The sequence below is a fragment of the Ascaphus truei genome, chromosome 1 (genome assembly GCF_040206685.1).
Source record: "Ascaphus truei isolate aAscTru1 chromosome 1, aAscTru1.hap1, whole genome shotgun sequence".
Taxonomy (NCBI): domain Eukaryota; kingdom Metazoa; phylum Chordata; class Amphibia; order Anura; family Ascaphidae; genus Ascaphus; species Ascaphus truei.
Genome location: NC_134483.1, coordinates 188,263,087 through 188,284,625, shown reverse-complemented (window position 1 = coordinate 188,284,625; position 21,539 = coordinate 188,263,087). Strand labels below are relative to the sequence as shown.

Here is a 21,539-nt window from a genome sequence, read left to right as displayed (position 1 = left end):
CTCACGGGGGAGTACCAGCAAAAAACAGAATTAGGGAGATTCTACTGTGCTAAAAGATGCACTCCTACCCAGGAGTGCAACATATAGGTATTGAAACAACCCTCTACGCGTTTCGCGCAGTATAGCGCTTCGTCAGGAGGACGAGCGCGATTTCCATCTCCAACCATTATGCCACATACAGGCATACCCCGGTTTAAGGACACTCACTTTAAGTACACTCGCGAGTAAGGACATATCGCCCAATAGGCAAACAGCAGCTCACGCATGCGCCTGTCAGCACGGCTCCCTACCTGTATCGAAGCTGTGCGCAAGCGGGGAGACTATAGAGCCTGTTACAAATGCGTTATTTACATCAGTTATGCACAGACATTATGATTGCAGTACAGTACATGCATCGATAAGTGGGAAAAGGTAGTGCTTCACTTTACGTACATTTTTGCTTTACATACATTCTCCGGTCCCATTGCGTACGTTAATGCGGGGTATGCCTGTATATAGTTTGTTGAAATTGGTGATCTTTACAATGCTCTTATGACCTAGGAATTTCACAAGCTCAGCATTCTTATGGCTCAGAGACCCTGGCTGCAGTAGTAGGAGTAGGGAAGGACGTTCCTGCTGATGTGGGGCAGGGGAAGGACCTAATTACTTCAGTGGTAATCACATGACCCTGGAGCTATAGAGATTAATATCAATTTACTAGGCTCTCTGCAAGCGTCGATCATATAACCAACAGAAGTCCTTCACGGTAGCAGAGGAAAGGGAAATAGGTGCATTTAATTTACAGCACAAGGGCCATGTAATTCAGTTGCTGACAGTATGTAAATCTGTAGCTGGGGCCTGTTATAGCAGCGAGACTATTGGAGTCCGTCTCACTGATTCTTGGCATCAGCACCTCAAACTAGAAGTCAGTGACACAAGCAGAAAATCAGCGAGAGTTGACAGGCCCGAGCTTCAAGAGGTGAACATGTTCATTGTAGTTTACTGAAGACGTTAATTGCTGATCAGTTTAGGCCCCTCTCTCACCTAAGGAATTTAAATATGTAGGTACTGGACCTATTTATTAAGTGGTGCCAGAAGACACCTTGCGGCCATTTCAAGTGAATGGGCTCTAAATATCGTCTGTAATAACTTCCACAAAGGTTTGAAAATGACCTCTCCAAAAAAGTACTCTCCTAACCTCCCTCGACATGTACATTTATATCTCCCGTGCAAAAAGACTCATCTGGGCGAACAATATGGCTACAGGGTCAGTCTAAGGGCGAGTTCAGGGTGAATGCTACGGCCGCGAGCGTCCGTGCGCGCCTCCGCCGCACGCTCCTGCAGCCCAGCGATCTGTGCCTTGGCTGCAGGAGTTGGGTCGCGGCTTTGGGGGGGGGGGCGTGGCAAAGGTGTCACAGAGCTGGTTCGCTGAAACCGCTCACGTGACGCGACTGTAGCCCGAAATATCATTTTGGGTTGTAGCGGCAAGAAGTAGCAGCATCAAGGTTGCACTTTGCCGCCGGTGGAGTTTTCAGTTTGAAAACTCCCACCGAACAACCCGAAATTGTGACGGGTGCGCGCACGTCGCATAGCATCCACCTTGAACTCGGCCTTACTCTGGCAGCCAATAGAAAGCCACAGCCTCACCAGAAGAACCTACATACCTATATTGTTATTTTTATTTTTTAACTTCTGGTAAATGTAAATGTTACTGCATTACAAGTTGCAATATCTGTAAACATTTCCCAAAATACACTTATTGTTTTTATTTTTTGTTTATGATTTAAAAATACATATAGACACCACTGCCATTAATTATCCTTTCAGTCTTATATGGGTTGGAATGTCTATTGGAGGCAAAGTCCCTCCTAGGACCAAAGTGTATTTATGGTAGTGACAAACACTTCCCCATTCAAATACCCCTATGAAATTCAACTTGTAATTTCCCAAAAATAAAAGCGGTCAAATCTAAAGCTGAGTTTATAGTCCGTGCGTTGGCACTAGCGGACTTGAGGGCGGCAAAAACAAATTGCACACTCCCTATGGGGCCGCCCCTAGTGCTCGCGCACACAACTGAGCACGATGGCGGGACTGCATTTTCAAGAGACAAGATTTTTGTCTTTTGGCGTTTGGGTCCAGCGTTAGTCGCCGCGGTTCAGCCAAAAAGGTCGAACCAACCACGTAATGTCACGGCCACGTCTCCCCATCGCCTGAACATTGTTAGGAAGGAGAGTTTACAATTGCGTGCCACTCCGTGAGTATAATCTCAGCCTAAGGCCGCACCCTGAATGATTGCGCGCACGCTTGATGAATCCCGTTATGGCAATGTGAACATGTTTAGTGTGCGCCCGCCTTTAACGGAGAGCAGCTAGAGACAAATATATTTGTAGCGCGATTGGTGGATCATGTGAGCGGTTCGCCCAATGCGGCCTCTCCCCCACAACGCCCCTACCCATGCAACAGCAAATTTTAAAGGCCAGGAATCTCCCCAACTACATTAGCGCGTGACGTCACGGCGCTCGAGAGTGCGCAATCATACTGGACGTGGCCTAAGATCTTACCAGGGTTCAGTTTGTTCCAGGAAGCAACTCTGATTATTAAAGCAGCAATCCCAACTAATTTCCAATTTTTTATTTTTTTTTAACTACCCGACCGGGTTTCGCCAGTTCCTGAGGTACCCACACCAGACAAAAATGTTTTTCCACATGACATATAATGGTCAGGGCTAGCTGTGGCAGCCAATAGAAAGTTGCAACGTCATTGAGATGTGACCCCACGGTAGGGTTGCCAGGTGTCCGGTTTTCACCCGGACAGGCCGGTAATTTTGATGCCTGTCTGGTATGAAATTGGAGGGCGGCGCGACGGCAGGCGCGGCTGGAAGTGCTGGCCTGATACTGAGTCGAGGCGAGGGTGGGCCGCTGAGGGTGGCCGGGCATGGTCAAGAGCACTCGTGAGTGTCCGTGCAGCCTGTCCCTGATTGAAGCGGACAGCAAATCAGAGGACAGTGGGGACGGAGCCCACACCCCGGCGGCCCAAAGAAGTTTGCATCCTTCCTGGAAATAAGGTAAGTACACAATTTGGGGGGCCAGGAAGAGGTAAGGTGATGGGGGGGCCAGAATGAGCTGAGATGATGATGTGGGACCAGAATGAGCTGAGATGATGATGATGATGATGATGGGGGGCGGTGGGGGTATATTTTATATGTATTGGGGAGGTGGGGGTATCTTTTAAATGTATTCGGGTGAGTCCAGTATTGTGTCCAGTATTTTTGGACAACCCTACCCCACGGTGACATTTGCAGTTTTTTTTTTTTTTCCGTGTCAAACCCTCCACACACAAACACTACAAATACCTTGGGAACCGGGTCCTAAGGTTACTTTACATTCTTTACAAAGGGCTATTGGCTGCATGGGATTGCGGGTTCAAAGCAGGAAGCGATCAGACATGTGCCTGTTCCTGCAGCGGGGGCATTTAAACTTCTTTCTCCTCTGCCATTCGTCACGCTGCGCATTCCATTCAACAAACGGCTGGGTGCGCCGTCCAATGAGCAGGCGGGGAATGCAGCAGGGAGGCGGGCTTAGAACGCGGCGCTGCCCAGCTTGCACTGTTTGTGTTCTCTTGTTCGCAACGTTCGAGATCCATAACAAACCCCGATCCTGCTCTGCAGGGCGCTGTGACTGGCGCTGTGACCCGCTGCGACTGGCGCTGTGACCCGCTGCGACTGGCGCTGTGACCCGCTGCGACTGGCGCTGTGACCCGAGCCTGGTCTGCAGGGCGCTGGGACTGGGGCACCGATGCGGCCGCCGTCCTCTGCCCCTGATCCTAGCAAAGCTGGCTGCATCGCTGCTGGATTCACACAGATGACTATATTTTGTCGGAGGGGGCCGGCGGGAAGCAAAGTGCGTTTTATAACTCGCTCTCGCTATCTCGGATCTTTGAGCTGCCAGGGAGCTCCTGAGATCCACGCCGTGTACTGAATCGCTCTGGCTAGACATCGATGCGTCTTTTTATTCTATAAATATCATATATTTTTTTTAAAGAGAGATTAAGTGTTAACTTGTGACCTTGCGCAGTCCGCGGTGGATCTGCAGGCGGAAGCGGTCCTCCCCCACCCCCTGTTATTACTGCGAGGGGAGCAGCCCAGCGCAAAGGTTACTTTTGATCTGCAGTAAAAGTTCATGGGTGGAAAGGATTTGTCGCCAATCTCTCTGCCAGTCTGCCACATACAGTAATCCTAACCCCCCCACCCCTGAGAGGGATCAGGATTTGGGACTCGCACACCCTCCTCCCCTCCATCTCCTGCTCAACATGACCGAGGAGAGCGACCTGCTTCCGCCTGGTGCTGCGGTGGAGATCTCCAAGGGTGAGACACTGGCTGCATTGTCATGGGCTGTACTGAAATACAATGTGTATATTGCATCTGCAAATTAGCAAATGGAGAGACTGTTTTTTCAGCATGTGGATAAGGTATCCTGGACCACATCTTGAAATGTGCTATATTTGCGCCACAAAAGGCAAATTGGAGGTTGTTTTTTTTTGTTTGTTTGCTTTTAAGCCAAACCTATTACTTGACAAAGAAATGAAAGTGGAGGGTTGTAAAGGGATTTGTACATAATCGCAGATTATGCTGAGCATTAAATGTTGCATCAGTCCTATTGAATTACATGGTATACAGCAGGCAGGGAGGTTATTACAGCTTTTCTCTATCACTGTACTTAAACATTAATGTTAATAGTATGATGGAACTCTATAATTAGCCTTTTTTGTAAAGGCCTGTTTTAGAAATGTACTGTAGCTGACTTTAATTATTATTTTTTTTAACCACGGAGGCCAGTTCTGGCCCAAGTTTAGAAAGATCTACAAGAGAGAGCCTTTCTAAAATAAACCCCTTTTTATAAACCAAAAGATGTATCGAAAGTTTTCAGGTACAGATACTTTTGCCTGAAAAATAGTATGTGTATATGTATATGTGTGTATATTTATTATTATATATATTTTTTTCTCTGTCCATCCCCTGACCCCAATTGACAGCTGTTAAAGTGAGATTGTGCCAGTTGAATATCACTACTCCCCCCCCCCCCACCCACTTCTAGATTTGAGGTTAGGGCAAACCCCAGATTGTTTTAGTGTTCCAAATAATGGGGGTCCTTATTTATTCTGAAACTTGTAGGTTCACATTTATCCCTCTTTAGCCCAGCACCGTCACATCACACTAACTTGGGGTTGACATTTTTTGGCTTGTTGTGAGAGCTTCCAGCTCAGAGGGGAGGACACCAGCTGTTTAGGAATTTATAGTTTGTGTGCAAGACTGGCTAAAATTAGGTATGTCTGCAAACAAACGTCATGGCACTGATACATTTTCGGTTTTAAAACCTCAAGTAGCACTACTTTTTTATTTATAAACAAGTATCCATCACTTTGAAAACAAAAGGGGGAAATAGATTATTTTGATTTGGAACTTTATTAATTATAATTTATAAACTTTATTAAGCATAATTATTTTGTAAACTTTTCTAAAATGATCGGAGCGCTTTGCCTGAGCATTTGAACTGGTTTAACGGTCACATGTGTATATGGAAATAAAGGTATTATGGTTTATTTTGTAAATCGCTAACATATTCCACAGTGCGGTACAATGGGGATACAGAGTTATGTATATTACATAAACTGTTACATACATTGGGTTAAGGCCACAATAAACTATCATGGCCTGATGTTGGAAAACCTGAACAATATTATCTTTTGTGACTAGAGAAGCTATTTGATAAGACCTCTGTTATCCTAGAATAAAAATATGGTGCTGTTTGAAAGGCACATGCAGCGGGAAAGGCACATGCAGCGGGACCTTAGCCTAAGTATGTTAGGGACTAGGACGGTTTCCGGAGCTGAAAATAGCATAATTCGGCTCCGGGACGACCTGGAAAAAGAGTAGCCAGGATTTCTGCTTTAAACTGTTACTTTCCACGGGGACCTCCAACTCATTGCACAGCAAATCAACACAGAACCCCCTGTCAGAGTGGATGGGCTGGTTTCTAAGGACCTACATGTTCAAAGGATTGTGCTGTTCTGCAGACACAGTAATTCTGCCCAGTGTTGTAACTTTAGCCAGGATACTAAGTGCTGATGTGAGGTATCACATTGCAATCTTTAACTGTCATTGACTTTAATGGCAGCTAACGCTGGATCGGGTGTAATAATATTCAGCATCAGCACTTAATGAATCTCTCCCCCCCCTTCCCCCTGTTTCTAAATATTCCTGCTGCAGGGGCGGTCCTTTGACCTTTCCTTTTGTTTCTATGCTTTTCACCTTTCTCACACGTAACATCGGTAGATATAATAATTCTATCTCTAGTGCATTGTGTGCAGTATGGTATTTCTTTCGCTGCAACTTTGTCGTTTATTCTGCTTTGCTTCATTTAGTAGAAATCCCCGACAAGTGTTGTTTCCTGTTGTGGTTAATGCCTTCATTTTCAAAGTTAAGCATAGCTTAAACCAGGGGTGCGCAAACTGGGGGGCGCGCCCCCCTGGGGAGGCGCTAGATTTTCGGGGGGGTGAGTTTGGGGCAGTTATAGAGGTCCCTCGCCCCAGGAATTTAAATTAAATGTTGGGTGACCGTGCAAGGCCTCTATAACACACTTACCTTCCAGCGACGCGCCGTCATGGTGAACCGTCGTCCAATGACGCCGTGGGGTCACGTGACATCATGACCCCATGCATCATTTGACGCGGGGCCAAGCGAGGGGGGGTGGCGCAAGATGCAGAGGAGAGCAGGCAGTGGTGCGCACGGAGAAAAGCTTGTGCACCCCTGGCTTAAACTAATGAAACTGCCAGTAAGAAGATAAAGGAGGCAATATTGCGTGGCTGAGGGATCACTGTCTTGTGACATTGTTGAGATTACATCTCGAAAGCTGCGGCCATAGTGCGCGCAATGCCACACGTGAACAAAATATACTAATTCTTATCAGGTCGGCCATAGTGCGCATGACGGCACGGCAGAATTTTGAGGGGATAAATAATTTTGTTTTTCGTGCAACGGCTGTGTCACGTGAGCGGTTGAGCCAATAAGGGCAAACGAGTCTGGTGACGTCACGGCCACGCCTCCCCATCAGAGTTCACGGATCGCTCGGGCGACCAGCACAGGCGACTCCTTTTGCTCCGTCGCCCCTGCACTATAATTGCGGCCTAAATGACGATACTGAGAATATATTGATCTTCAGTATTGTCGTTTTGGGGAAGAGGGAATAAGGTTTTGTCACTTTCACTTGTGGTTTGGTTTTTAAAGAAAGTGTGTTCTAGTTTTGCCAACTCAATTTGTTTTTGAATTTTTACTAAACTATTTAATAAACTGAAAATAAGCAGGTTCGTGTTAAAATACCATAATTGGGCATGAAAATGCTTAAATATAAAATAGACAATTGAAAAAGTAAAATAGAACTGAAAAATATCAAATTAAAGATATGGCAAGAAAAGACCCAAAGTTTTCAACTTATTGTAGGAACGGCCACTTGGCCTGGTGTCTTGGTTTGTTAAATCTTGAAGGTTTTGGAATGTTGGGTTCTGGTTTCACACCTGGTTTTCCTCATCTCCAGTTGAAAGCGTAAAGTCTCCAGTTTCACCAGTTAGATGTTACTTTCGCGTCATGCAAAGTTGTAATAGTCTTATTGTTTCCATAGAGAACTATTTTTGTGTGTGGGATTTATTTACCTTTCTTGCACTAGCAAGATGAATGTGTCCCTGTACTTTTGGTCTTCAGGGCTGCAAGTGTCTCCTCTTCCTCACATGCTGGAAAAGGGGCCTTTAGTGATCCTAAAAATGCATGTAAAACAACCTGGTTCTACTAGCAGTAACTTTTTTTTTTAATTGGAAGGTATTACAACCTGCAAAAATGCTGCACCGTGCATTAGAATGAGTGTTTAGAGTAAAGATTACTTCTATTGGGAAACATTGTGTCTTCCGGCTGAAAGAAATATCCATATAATTCATGTTGCATGTGCTTTTAGCTCATTGACTGCCAGAAGAGCCAACAGTGCATTGCCGACAATCAAACGTTTTAAGATCATATATAATTCCTTTCAGCTCTGATCTTTCTTAAATATTGTTTATGTCCCAAACATTACTCTGTGTAGTTTCTCAACAATAATCTCGTTGACAGCCAATTCACTGCAGTCCCCCCCTCTCCCCCCCTGTTAGGGGTGGCCACTGATTGCTTTCCTCAGTCTAACACCGTTCTGAGTTGCTTTCAGAGTGCATTATCCATCATTTATAATATATTACTGAATAGTACAATTGCAGTCGTCAGTAATGCGGTTGTGTAAAAAAAAACCTGTTTCCCATTTCACAGTATAGCTAAGAACAACGTTTGCATGGCTTGTGTTCTCAGCCTGGTAGTTTGAGAGGTAAGTGTGTCCACGCCTATTTGCTGTGCACTTACTGAATTAATCTGGAACTACCTGTTCTATACTACTCTGATAAATGTAGGTGTTGGTCTATTAGGAAGTATTGCTGCTTTTTGTCATGGTTATGAAATTCTTAAAGGAAATATTGATCTGGTGTAACGTCTTCTTTTTTTTTTTTTTTTTTATCCATTCTCAAAACGGTACGATTGCGTAATGAGTGATTAAGGAATTTGTGATTTAAAAGTACTGTTAACTAGTTCAATACAGGTGACGTTCGGCAGCATAAAGGTCCATAAATCCTATCTCCTGCTAGATGTAAGTAATCTTCCTAACCTAAAACAATTTGTGTTCCATCTTGATGATTTTATCTTTTATTCTAGTTGACCTAGGATGAGATGAATGAGTGAATGTTTATTCATAATAAATAGCAGATAACCAATTCCGTGATTGATTTGAAGTGCAGAGAAGCTGTACAATAATTACTCTTGCCATATATTAAGCTTTTCGTGTCAAATATTTACAGGCGAATAAAAAAACAGTCTACAGCTGAACACACTTGTTTTTACGTGTGTTTGTGTGTGTAATATATATATTATATAAAAAATATTTTTTTTTGCTTTTTTTTCCTGTCCTACAAATCTTCTCTTTCAAATTTCTGCCTTTCAGATCGTCTGTATTTTGCCATTCTCTGCCACAAACCGAAGACCTCTTCGAGCACACATTACTTCTCCACGGACGACGAACTCGTATATGAAAAGTAAGTCCAACTCGTTTATGGTTAAGTCGCAGGGCCGGCTCGGTGCTGGAGCTTTTGCAGGGCCTCTTACCTTGTCTGGCGCGGCTTCTCCGCCGCGTCACGGCGTTGGTCATGTGTTTTCACGTTGCATTTTGTTTTTGCGGTGCTGTTAATGGTACACGGCAGGTGGAGATGCCGCCGGACAAGGTAAGAGACCATTACAGAGGCCCCTGCGCGCTCTCCCGGGAATCGGCTTAATTGCTGTAGCGACGAGCACAGGTGCCTCTCTACCCGCAGGGCTCGATGCGATGGTACCGCCATGTTGCCGGTACTGGTTAAGTATTCTTCTGGATGAAATAAATAAAACATAAAAAACGATTTCCCATCATTAGCGGTTGCTCTATCGATCCTTTGAACATGCATGTGTAGAGTTAAACAAACTACATGAAAATACTTCCCCGTTAAACGTTTTGAGCTCCACCTATTGTACACATTCATTCCATTGTTAATACTGGTGACCTTTTTACAATCCGTGAATGTCTTGCTGTTCTTGGGTAACGAGGGGAAGAATAGGTTCCTGGCCCCCTGTGCTGATTCAGTTTGAAATCTTGACACGTGCAAACTCCTAGGACTGACATTACGCTGATTCAAGGTTTCTCCGCAAAAGGCATGATCGATTTTGTAGTTTAAATTATTCTCACATAGTATTGACTAAGTGTTGATGAAACCTTCAAGGCTACTCTAAAGATGTCTGTGGGATCACTTTTATCTTGATATAGTTACAATTGTAATGTTAGCTTTTTTTTTTTTTTTTACCCTTCAATTATGTAAGTATGCATCTGGTTTATATGAAAACAATCTCTGTAACAGCTGATCCTGACATTAAATAAACTCACTGCTGGCTGGTGGATTACACCAACAAAGCCAATTAGGAAGTCTGTTAACATAGCAGTGATTACCTAGTTGCATAGTAACATGGCACTAGTTGCATAGTAACAGGTCAGTGGTGTTATGAGAGGAACGTGTAAAACGGCACAAGCAAACCATGGCTTTTGATTTTTAGTTAAAGTAGCAATGACACTTTCAGTATGTACAGTATGTATATCTTTATTTATGTAGCGCCATTAATGTATATAGCGCTTCACAGCAGTAATTCACGTGACAATCCTATAAATAATAAAAAAAACCCTTACAAATTACACATGCTGGGAAGAAGTGCTTCAGACATAAAAGTAACATTTAGGAAGAGGAGTCCCTGCGCCGAAGAGCTCACAATCTAATTGGTTGGTAGGAAGAACGTACAGAGACAGTGGGAGGGTGTTATGGTAAGTGCGTCTGCAAGGGGTCAAAGTTTATGTATGAGGTGCAAATTATCAGCCACAGAGCTACTCATTTGCTTTGATATGAGTAAAATGTGAATATTCATAGGGAACTTGGTGTCGGGTAAAACAGAATTGCTCAGTTGTTGTGTTTACACATACAAAAAGCTTTATAATTACATTCCCAAACTTCCAGTATTCAAAAAGCTATTTATTTAGGGTTCTTTGACATTTTTTTTTTTATATATATACAGTACATTCATTTAAAAAATAAACTGGGTTTTAGTGCATTTGTGCCTGAGACAAGAGACTCATTTAAAACACTGATTGATTGATGGCGTTTGTGGATTAAGCTGTGGTCCCCAATAGCTTTTTCATCTCCAGTAAGGCCATAACCCTCAGTGCTAGTCAACAAAAATGGGTGAATGAATCATTAAAGGTACAGTCCCACTTGGCCGCATATGAGAGGTGCATGAATAAAGTAAAAATACGGAGCCATGAAAAACGCTATAGCAGAATGTAGCGTGGCACTTATTATTTTTTATATGCAGCGTTTGATTACCTTTTAATCAAAACTAATCTGTTGATTCGTTCTCCTGTGATGAATCAGTGAATATCCTGCTCTCTGGGTTCACGTTAATGGCTGCTCCTTAATCAATCCTTCAGGTAGTGTAACTCGGCAGATACAATGTAACCTTTAATTACTAAGGTAACATTGTCTATTGTTAGTTTGCAGCTCAGCCACATTCTCCTGCTGGGAACACTGCAGCACTTTCCTTTGTGTGATCATTTGCTACCAAATATCTTGCACTGCTGGGGAGGAGTGCCAACTCCTGCTATAGCAACCAAAGGATGCCACATATATTACAACGTATTGAAAATGGCAAGAGGGGGGACATGCAAGGTGTCTATGGGAATGGCTGCTTAGGTTGAGAGCTCAGAGACGTCCCGGGCTTATATGTAATAATTAACCACTTGACTATAGCTCAATCTTATGAAATAGCTAGGATCTGCTCAATAACAGACATGGTCCCTAAATCAGAAAAAGAAATCCCAAGTAGTTGGAAGACTTCTTTTAAATGAATAAAAGATGACTGGCACCCTTTGCAGGCCTCAAAGCCATGAGCGCATGTCGGCTCAGTCTGAGTCACAGAAGGAGGTGTTAAGCCAGTGCGCAATGAAACAAGACAAAGATCTATATGGTGACCTAAAGTTACTGCTCCAATCGTAAATACATAAAGCCTTACTGGAAATATGGCAAGATAACAAGATATTGCCTCACTGTGAAAACTGATGGACTTGGTGGGAAAAAAACTGGACGAGACCATAGAGGCCCGGATCAGAAAGGACAATGATCTTTAACAGCTACAAAATCAGGTAGTGGAGAGACAAGTTGATGTAGAAGATTGAGACAGGAGAAACAATGTGTGACTCGGAAGAATCCCGGGATGTATCCCTGAACCGGAGGAATTTGTCTCCAAATGGCTAACACACTCTACCTGACCGGTCTCCAGCAACTGACTACCTGAGAGATGTAATCATCAGATTCCACTATTTTAGAATGAAGGAAGTACTACTCACCGTAACCAGAGCACAAAAGGAGCTCTTTGAAAATATCAGGCTCAAAGTTTTCCAGGACTTGTTGCCAACAACACTTTCCATGAGGAGAAGCCTACAGTTGATCCCAGAGTAAGCCTCCTCCGGATGGAGGGAGTTGGATACCATTGGGCTTTCCACTTAGGACTCGTGATCAAAGATTGGGCCACCTGGTCCCTAAAAGTCCCTGAAGTTGGCCTGGTGTTCTTGTGGTGATTGGGAGTTTCTCTCCCCTCTACTTCTCCAGACCAACAATCCCCCAGGAAGGCTGCAGATGTTTTGGTCGTACGCTAAAGTGAGAAGAACCTCAGCTAAACGGACTTGATCTGGCGAGGCCCTAAAGAACGAGTTCTGGAGAAGACTTGCCAACAGGGACTCCCCCGGTTCCCATACAGAATGTTAACACACCACCACAGAATACGTGGAGGCCCGTTTATAGTGGGCCCCCGCAATAGCCCTTGGGCAGTGATAACCTCCCTCCCCCAAAGTGACCTAAAAGGAAATTGGGTGGATGGAGGAGACTGGGGGAAGCGCAGCACAGCGCAGTAGAGGTAAAGGACACTGGCCCGCTGGAGAAGAAAAGGCCTGCGGGCTTGTAAGGTGCCCAATGTTAAATGTTGGTCCCCAAAAGTTACGTTTTATACAGTTACGGATAAATGTGTTATACACAGGCCTTAAATAATGCTGATAACCGACCACAAGGTATATTCGTTTAAATGTTGAAGCGTTCCCCTCATCGTACTGAGATCCCTGACAGGGAGGGTGTGACAGACTGTGGGAACCCAATGCTCTGGGGACTCCCCATGCCGACCTGGTCTCCACTAGAGATGGTCAAATCTGCCCAAATCAGTTTCCCAGATTTTTGCTGATGTTACTCCCAAAATCTGTTTTGCGGTGTACAATCCGCAAACGGATTTCAGTGGCTTAAATCTGCACAGATTTATAAAAAACCGCCATTGGATACAACCCATTTATGGGTTTGTAGAATCCAATCTGCGGATTCCGCAATCCATAGACTGATTCTTAAGAATTCGCCAACGAATTGCTGAATCCGCAGATTGGATTCTACAAATTCGTCCATGGAGGGGTATTTGTAGTAATAATAAAAAGTCTACAAAGCGCGAATCGCCCCTTTTTTTTAACTTGATCTGCTGAAATCCGCAGACCAAAGGAAGCAGCCGATCTGCTGCGGATCCAAATTCGCCCATCTCTAGTGTCCACATATGAAGCTTCTTATTTACAAGCTTGAAAGTTATTGTGACTAGAATATAAAACATATGGGCTATATTTCTGCATACGTAAACAATGTTTTTGAGTTTGTTGGTGATCAATTAAAAGTATGGTTTAAATTTGACCCAGGAGGCCTGGTTTCATAGACCCGGATATCAATGTTGTATACCCTACATGCAGAGCTGTATCGTCAATCACCCCTGCATAAGCCCCTTGGTAACCCCCCATCCCAATTTTCCACCACCCTTTGGTACCAAGGGCAGGCAAGCACTAGACACCATTTGCTCTCTTTTCCTACTTTCTTGTCCCCCCCCCATATCTATCCCAATTTATATTAGTACACCTTGATATCAGAGGACCTTTTTGGGCGCTCGTGTACCCTTTTTTTACAGTGGCATTAAAATGTATTTCTATTACATGCAATCAGGTTATCACATTGACATATGAAATTACCGCTAGTGGTACTTGGGAAAGGTTTCAATGGCCCTAGCAAAAGACACTTGGCTTTTTCTGACTATAAAAGAATGAAAGGAGACGACATTTAACTACAAGAGTCACATTTTAATAAGTTATTACTTCCCAAATACTTTGACACGCAATATCAACATTGTTATTATTCATCCACTCGGGTTTAAAAGTGTAATCGCAGTTTTTTTTTTCAACGTTTCTACCCCCTTGTATGTAAGCAGATCCCATGAAGAAGGTAGATTTCTGATACTGGTCAGGAAATAACAGTAGCAAATATCTACGCTCCAAATGAATGCTGCACAAAATTCATGGTTCCTTTTTTTTAGTATTTTAAAAGGAAATCTGATATTAGGTGGAGACTTGAACCTGGCCCTAGATCGGAACTTGTATCGTTCGAACCCACAAGACAAAATTATTCAAAAGTGACACCAGACAGGGGTGTCCACTCTCCCCTTTATTATTTGCTTTGTGTATAGAACCACTGGTGGCTGTAATCCAAAAAGAACTCAAACATATAATCAAGGCGGCTGACCAAACATTTAAATTAGCATTATTGGCGGATTATATCATTCTCTCCTTAATTAAGGCACAGAGTTCATTGCCAAACCTGTTTAGTGTCCTCAAATTTTAACAATCCTAGGCTTTAATATTAATAAGTATTGATGATTTGGTAGATGGTGACACAACAAAATAAGCAAAACACCAGAACTCCTAATAATAACTAATTAAAAATGTGAGAGGTGCAGTAGGGAATAGAGGTAATGCAAAAAATACTGACAGAACAGCGTCCCAGAGCGGCGGTTGAATCAGTGAGAAACCCTATAAAACAGCACTCGGACACATGAGATGTGTGTGAATTAATACAGGTGAGAGCTAGGATATCCAAATGAAATGGGTGATGTGATAATAATTAAAACATTTTATTAGTACCAAAATGTATAAAACACAGGGTGTTAAAAATACCCCAAAGGGCCAAGCTACAATAATTGAAGCTTGGGTAGTCAACCCTAAAAAAGGGGGAATGACTAAGGCAGAGATGCCTGACAAAAATAGGATTGTGAGCCTACTAGGAGGAAGAGAGTCCCTAAGTAAACTCCCCCCTCCCACGACCACTCTACAATTGATATCTATATTAATGACCAATCACGTAAGTATGTTAAGATGAATGCATATATTCATAGTCACTGCAATGGGATGCACAATGCGTGCTAGATATACACAACAAGCCCACCAACTATCATATTGTGGGTGGGTATGTATGGCAAAGGTTTATGCTTAGTAGCAATAAACACTAAACACACAACAAAACACTGGAGTGCTAGTGTGATACTCCTGCATGAATGGTGAGGAGATAAGAGACCCATATACTAGCAATAACAAAGTATAATACTTGCGTTTACGAATGGTCTCTCAAAGAAGCTCCTACATATGCTCCCAATGCAGTGTACATATGAAAACAGTAAGCTCAATCCATAATGGAGTCCATGTAATGCTCCACGTGAATGCCCATGGGGTAATTAGCAGCAGCAGGATTGAGCTTGCTGTTTTCATATGTACACTGCATTGGGAGCATATGTAGGAGCTTCTTTGAGAGACCATTCGCAAACGCAAGTATTATACTTTGTTATTGCTAGTGTATGGGTCTCTTATCTCCTCACCATTCATGTAGGAGTATCACACTAGCATACCAGTGTTTTGTTGTGTGTTTAGTGTTTATTGCTACTAAGCATAAACCTTTGCCCTACATACCCACCCACAATATGATAGTTGGTGGGCTTGTTGTGTATATCTAGCACGCATTGTGAATCCCATTGCAGTGACCCTATGAATATATGCATTTATCTTAACATACTTACCTGATTGGTCATTAATATAGATATCAATTGTAGAGTGGTCGTGGGAGGGGGGAGTTTACTTAGGGACTCTCTTCCTCCTAGTAGGCTCACAATCCTATTTTTGTCAGGCATCTCTGCCTTAGTCCTTCCCCCCTTTTTTAGGGTTGACTACCCAAGCTTCAATTATTGTAGCTTGGCCATTTGGGGTATTTTTAACACCCTGTGTTTTATACATTTTGGTACTATTAAAGTGTTTTAATTTTTTATCATATCACCCATTTCATTTGGATATCTTAGCTCTCACCTGTATTAATTCACACACATCTCATGTGTCTGAGTGCTGTTTTATAGGGTTTCTCACTGATTCAACCGCCCCTCTGGGACGCTGTTCTGTCAGTATTTTTTGGTAGATGGTGCTTCACCAGTAAGTGCTCCTTGATAAACAACACCTTGATATAGTCCTGTTGGGTGAAACATGTTGGTGTGTTTCCTACACCTTCATTGCTAAGCCGATTGTGCAATAAACACAATTTTACTACATCTGGAGTTGCCCTGTCTATTTTTGATCCACTGATGCGGATGCTGTGCTCCTTTCCTTCTACATATCCTTTAATATTAATAATAATTAATAAGAAGCCCTAAACATTAATTTATAGAAAGAAGTGGTCATTATTAGTGATACGTTTTTATTTTACTCGTCGTGGTGGGGGCGCGGCCATGACGTCATGCGGCTTGTTAGCACTCATTGGCTGAACCGCCGGCGTGACTTGGCCATTGCTCAGCCCACGCACACACTTCTACTGGGGCCTGACCCATAGAGGGCTGTACCTTGTGTGCGGCGCACGCAGCCACGAAGACGAAGCCTTACTGTGGTCTAGTGTCCTATAAAAGATCCTAAGTACTGTATGCTCCCTCCCAATTCACTGTGAAATGTTCCCGTTCGAGAAGCTCACCAAGCTTTTGTTTTGCTATTAACCATTTGTTTTGGTTTTGATACATTGTTATGGTTTTTGTCGGCTAGCTCAGCCCCCCCACTCGCCTTTTCCCCTTTCTCCTCTGCCAACCAACGGTGGGAATGAAGTAGAAAGTGTAGCCTAAAGAGAGGAGATGCCAGGAAAAGGCTTATTCTCGCTGTATTTCCTCTGTGCTAGAAGAAGTGGAAACGAGGTGTTTTGTTTTCACCACTGGCTTATGCACAACGATCCGAACTCGCCCCTCTCTGATTACGGTATCTTGTGAACAGGGTTGTCGCATTTAAGTTCTGTAAATACGGTACACCAAAATTCTGTAGGAAAATGAAGTTTAAATACAGACATTTCCTATGTTTTCGTGACAAAAACACACACCCTTTTGCTCTTCCCTCCATCCATCTCTCGGCTCCCCTACTCCTCTCAGCTCCCAGACTCCTCCTCCACAGCCATCCACTCGTTGGGCAGCACTTACCTGGTGGCGGAGGATGGCAGCGGTGCGGTGGGGAATGACGGCTGTGGAGAGGACCATGGCATCATCTGCTGCAGAGGGTAGTTGTGGGGCCCGCCCCAGCAGACATCAGAAGTTGTAATTGACTTCCGGGTCATACCACTGGGACGGGCTCCACCACTGCCCTCTGCAGCTGCTGCCATGGTCCTCCGCAACCACCAACGTTCTCCCGTCGCTGCCTGACGACCGTCCCTGAATTGTCCTGTTGCCCCTGAAATAAGGAGACAATTGTGTCCCGCCAGACCTTTCAGTGATAATTGAAGTAGGGGACAATCCCGTATAGACCCTGGTTGTGAAGATTGTTTAAAATGGTTATGCTAAATAATATTGGTTCATTTTGAATGAATCCAACTTTCATATGCATATCTTTATCTGTAATGTTGAATGCTGTGTGGAGCTGTTTGTCTTGCCTCAAAGGACTCTATCATCCAGCTTTAGTGTGCTTGACATTCCAGTAGTAAAGAAGATTGTATGAAAGGCGGCATTTTAGGTTTGCTGTATAATTTAGCCATTTAATATTTATTTTTTTCAGTTTCTATGCGGATTTCGGACCCCTTAACCTGGCTATGCTGTACAAATACTGCTGTAAGCTAAATAAAAAAATAAAGGTAAGTGGTGGAAAAGTTTTTTTTTTGTTTTGTTTTTGTTTGTTTTTGTAATTCTGTAGATTTGTTTCCTTTATCAATGTTCTGTGATTAATGCTAGCATATCGTGGGGGATATTCCTATTGATGTCCTCAGTACATAGATTCATAGTGTATTTTTAATGCAATATTATTTATAGTAGCAGATTTGTTGGCAAAACATTTATGTCCTTTAAACTGCAGCGCCAGTCGACTTGGGATAAAAAGTTTGCTTTGGTACTCAAATGACTTCAGAATTAGACTTTTGTGTTGACCTTTAAAAGGTCAACTCATGGACATATGTTCGGTCATAAATGTATTGTATCACTAGTTCAACTGGTGTAAAATCTGGTGTTTGCTGGCAAAGGGGGCAGTAACATAACTGTGGGCTTGGCGTCATGAAAAGGAAATAATGTATTCAAATATGTGTACCTGATCATCATGCGATTGAACCTCTTAAATACAGTAAACCATGACAGTCACAAATGTAAGCATGTAGTTTATCCATGTTTCAGCACTGTCTTTGATCAGGAAAAACTTGAGGTATGATTGTTCTCATAAGGCAGAGCAAGGCTGGAGGAGACGAGATCAACTGGGAAAAGATTGTAATAATGGCACCACAGCTGTTCTGTTATCCATTTCATCTCCATTCTATGACTTCTGCTATGAGATAATTTTCCATGTACAGATCTTCTTTGCATACAGCAGCTGAGCGAGTGGCTGAGATATGCGGCCTGTAACTATTCTACAAATGTTTATGAAAGGAAATGTTCAAAGATCAATTTGAAGTGAACGTAATTCGATAAAATGCCAATTTACAATGTAACTTTTCTATATTGGGCTATATGTAATTTATTCAACCTGTAGATTAGTGTAGTTTTAATTGAATGTGCGTATAAAGGGGGGAGGGTTTGGGAGGTACGCTCGCAACAGCTGGAAACCAAATAATGGAGGAGGAGGTGCTGCAATCTAGGGTGATTGGTAGATGCGAACTATAAAGGGAATAAGTTGCTCAGCTGCTCACCCATCTGGAGCCGGCACATTCAATATGTGCATCAATATAATCCGCACACTCACTAGTGATTAGCTAAACTGCAGATCGATCCGTTCTCCTGTAATCGATTGCTGTAGATTCGGCTTGGGGGTTATTTATATCACTGTTAGGGCAGCAGAAGTGTACCAAAGATGCAAAGTTCTGTGTGGAAGATCGTGACCAGGCAGCCACTAGTTACAATGTGTGCACTGCTAGAGAGAGGGCAAAAGGGGTGTGCCAAAGTCTCTCTCAGAAGAGGAAGGGGATGTGACTTTGTAAATGATTGCTGTAGAAACAAAAATGCTTGTTACATTGGAATACATAAAAAATTTCTTAAATACAGTACAGTTCCAAAGTAGCATTTTTAAAAAAAAATGTATTTTCTCATAGTATCGAACTGATTTTATTATAAAAAAAAACACATGTAGGATATTGCTTGAACTGCAGCTTTAATATACATACCGGCTCCTTACTTTTAGCCGGAGGGATCTGCCTGGGGTGGGCGCTCTGGTCCTGTCCCAGAGACTTGGGAACACTGATAGGTCGGGCTGTGCTAGTACATTTAAACCGACATGGAAGCACCCTGATACATGCACAGTAAACACCCAGATATATAGGTATGTAGTAACTACCTAGAGGTTTAGTATTTCTCTATGCATCCCTCTCACGAGAAGTGGCACACTGACATAGGAGTATTGGGCCTCGGGTATAGTACAGACGCGCGATGGAGCGCATGAAGTCATGCGCGCCTGTACTAAAAGTGATCCGTGGTGGTTACGCGAAGGGGGGCGTGCCTCTGTCGCGTGAGCGGTTTCGCGCTCATTGACTGAACTGCGCACGTGACCCGGCTGTCGCGCGGCAAAATAAAAAAAAATTGTTTCGGCACGTGCGCTCTATGGCCACGCGCATTGCCTTCCTGCCTTTTTGTTTTCGGCGCGAGCGACGTCGCTCGTGCTGTAGCTCTTACTATGACTGCGGCCTTACCCAATGAATCTGCCACACGCTGATTCGGTCTTACAACAAAGGTGAAACATATATTTGTAACATTGACCACAAGAAAGTACTATTGGCAGCCGAGAGATCAGCAGACGCAACGTCTACACATTTGTAATACATTCACTTACTATATATTAGGTTCATTTCGGGGGATTAACCCCTTCATCCATCCATTGCGTTGGTTCCTCGCAGTTGCATCTACCACCCATTATTTTATTTTCGAGCACAGCTCATAACAAAGTTGTCTTTTAATTGTATCCACATTACTCTACATCCTTCAATCGACTCCGAGGACTTGAGTGCTCTCATAGTGGGGACTTCTTTCCCTTATAGTTTGCATAGTTTAGTTGAATGTTGTCCCCTTTCTGTCATGCAAGTTTTCTTTTCCGCTAGTGTTTGTTTATTTTAGTGGCTGGTTTTTAAGAATTTAGTTTTGCGTCTTCCAACTCCCTGAGTTGGTATGAACTACAAATATGCGTTGGTAACCTTATTTTCTTTGCTCAGTCCTTTTCGGTGACTAGGAAGAAGATACTTCATTACACCGGCGGTGATCAGAAGAAGCAAGCCAATGCTGCCTTTCTAATAGGAAGCTATGCTGTAAGTACTCAAACCTGATCATCCGTAGCAGACCTGGTCAGATCATGTGCCTGTAGAGCAGTGGTCTCCAAACTTTTCAGTACGAGGGACACGCCGTATATTGTACACTTTTTCACGGGCCAAAGAAAACAAAATCGGTTTATAATTTTTATAAATGAATGAATACGTTTTATTTGGATCTTTTTGGGGTAATCGGCATGATATGATTAAGAACAGGAGAGAAATGTGACAATTACAAAGAGAGGATACCGTGCTTACATTGGAAAATATATATAATGAGCAAAAATATATATATATTTCAAGTTGCTGCGGGCTGGATAAAATCTTGTGGGGGGTCTGATGTGGCCCCCAGGCCGTAGTTTGGAGACCCCTACTGTAGAGCAGGGATGCGCAAACTTTTCCCTTTGCCTCGCACCCTTGGCCCCGGCGTCAAATGATGTGCGGGGTCATGAGACGACACGTTGCATTGGTAACGTGATGTCATTTGACGCCATGTCGCCTTGACAACGTGTCGCTAGAAAGGAAGGTAAGTGTGCTGTTATAGAGGCCTTGCGCTGTCCCCCGGCACGTAATTTAAATGCCTTGGGGGAGAGCGCAGGATCTCTATAACTGCCGTGCACGCCCAATACCCCCCCACCCCCCTGAAAATTTAGCACCCCCCAGTTTGCGCACCCCTGCTGTAGAGCAGTGGTGGGCAAAATACGGGTAGCGGGCCACAACCAGCCCACCAGATGATTTTAATCTGGACCCCCTCTCTCTGGGGCCTTACCTGCGGGGCGTTACGTGGCCATGGGAGCTAACCCATGTTACAACAACAAAATTGGAATCCACATGAACTCGGGCCCAACTTCTGCAATCACCGCCTGGGTTGGCTCCCTCTGTCGCCATGTAAGGAACCGCGCCACGTGGGGCCCCGTGGAGGGCAACCGGGTGGGTGAAGGAGGGGGGTGGGGGGAAAGAGATTGTGGAAGGGGAGCATGTGCGCGAGAAGCTGACGAGGACCTACATTAAGTGTGTGACCAGCAGAGCTTACTTACAAAAGCTCGTGAAGTGGCCGTTAGCCAAAATAATTGCCCACCCCTGCTGTAGAGTCAAACAAATACTTGGAAAGTGAAAGAAAAATTAGCATCGTCCTCTGCTATTACTTTGTTAATGCATTACAGAATTTCCCTGAGGCTGAAATGTCGTCGACGTTCTCCGGCATTGGCAGAGGAATTCTACTCCGTTTCCATCCCATGTCCATTGGGCTGTTA

At 43.6% G+C, this 21,539-nt stretch overlaps 1 protein-coding gene across 18 annotated transcripts in view; it reads left to right on the top strand.

Moving 5' to 3' along the window:
• Window positions 1-21,539, top strand: part of CDC14B (cell division cycle 14B) — a 112,846-nt gene that overhangs the window by 50,974 nt on the left and 40,333 nt on the right. For 15 of the 18 annotated variants that reach the window (XM_075599297.1, XM_075599357.1, XM_075599343.1 and 12 more), the window contains exons 2-4: window positions 9,042-9,132; window positions 17,571-17,646; window positions 20,194-20,286. In XM_075599297.1, coding sequence (XP_075455412.1) covers window positions 9,042-9,132; window positions 17,571-17,646; window positions 20,194-20,286 — 260 coding nt within the window. Of the gene's footprint in view, window positions 1-3,601; window positions 4,343-9,041; window positions 9,133-17,570; window positions 17,647-20,193; window positions 20,287-21,539 lie in introns of those variants that run through there. The other 3 variants (XM_075599313.1, XM_075599437.1, XM_075599391.1) reach the window with 3 other exon arrangements.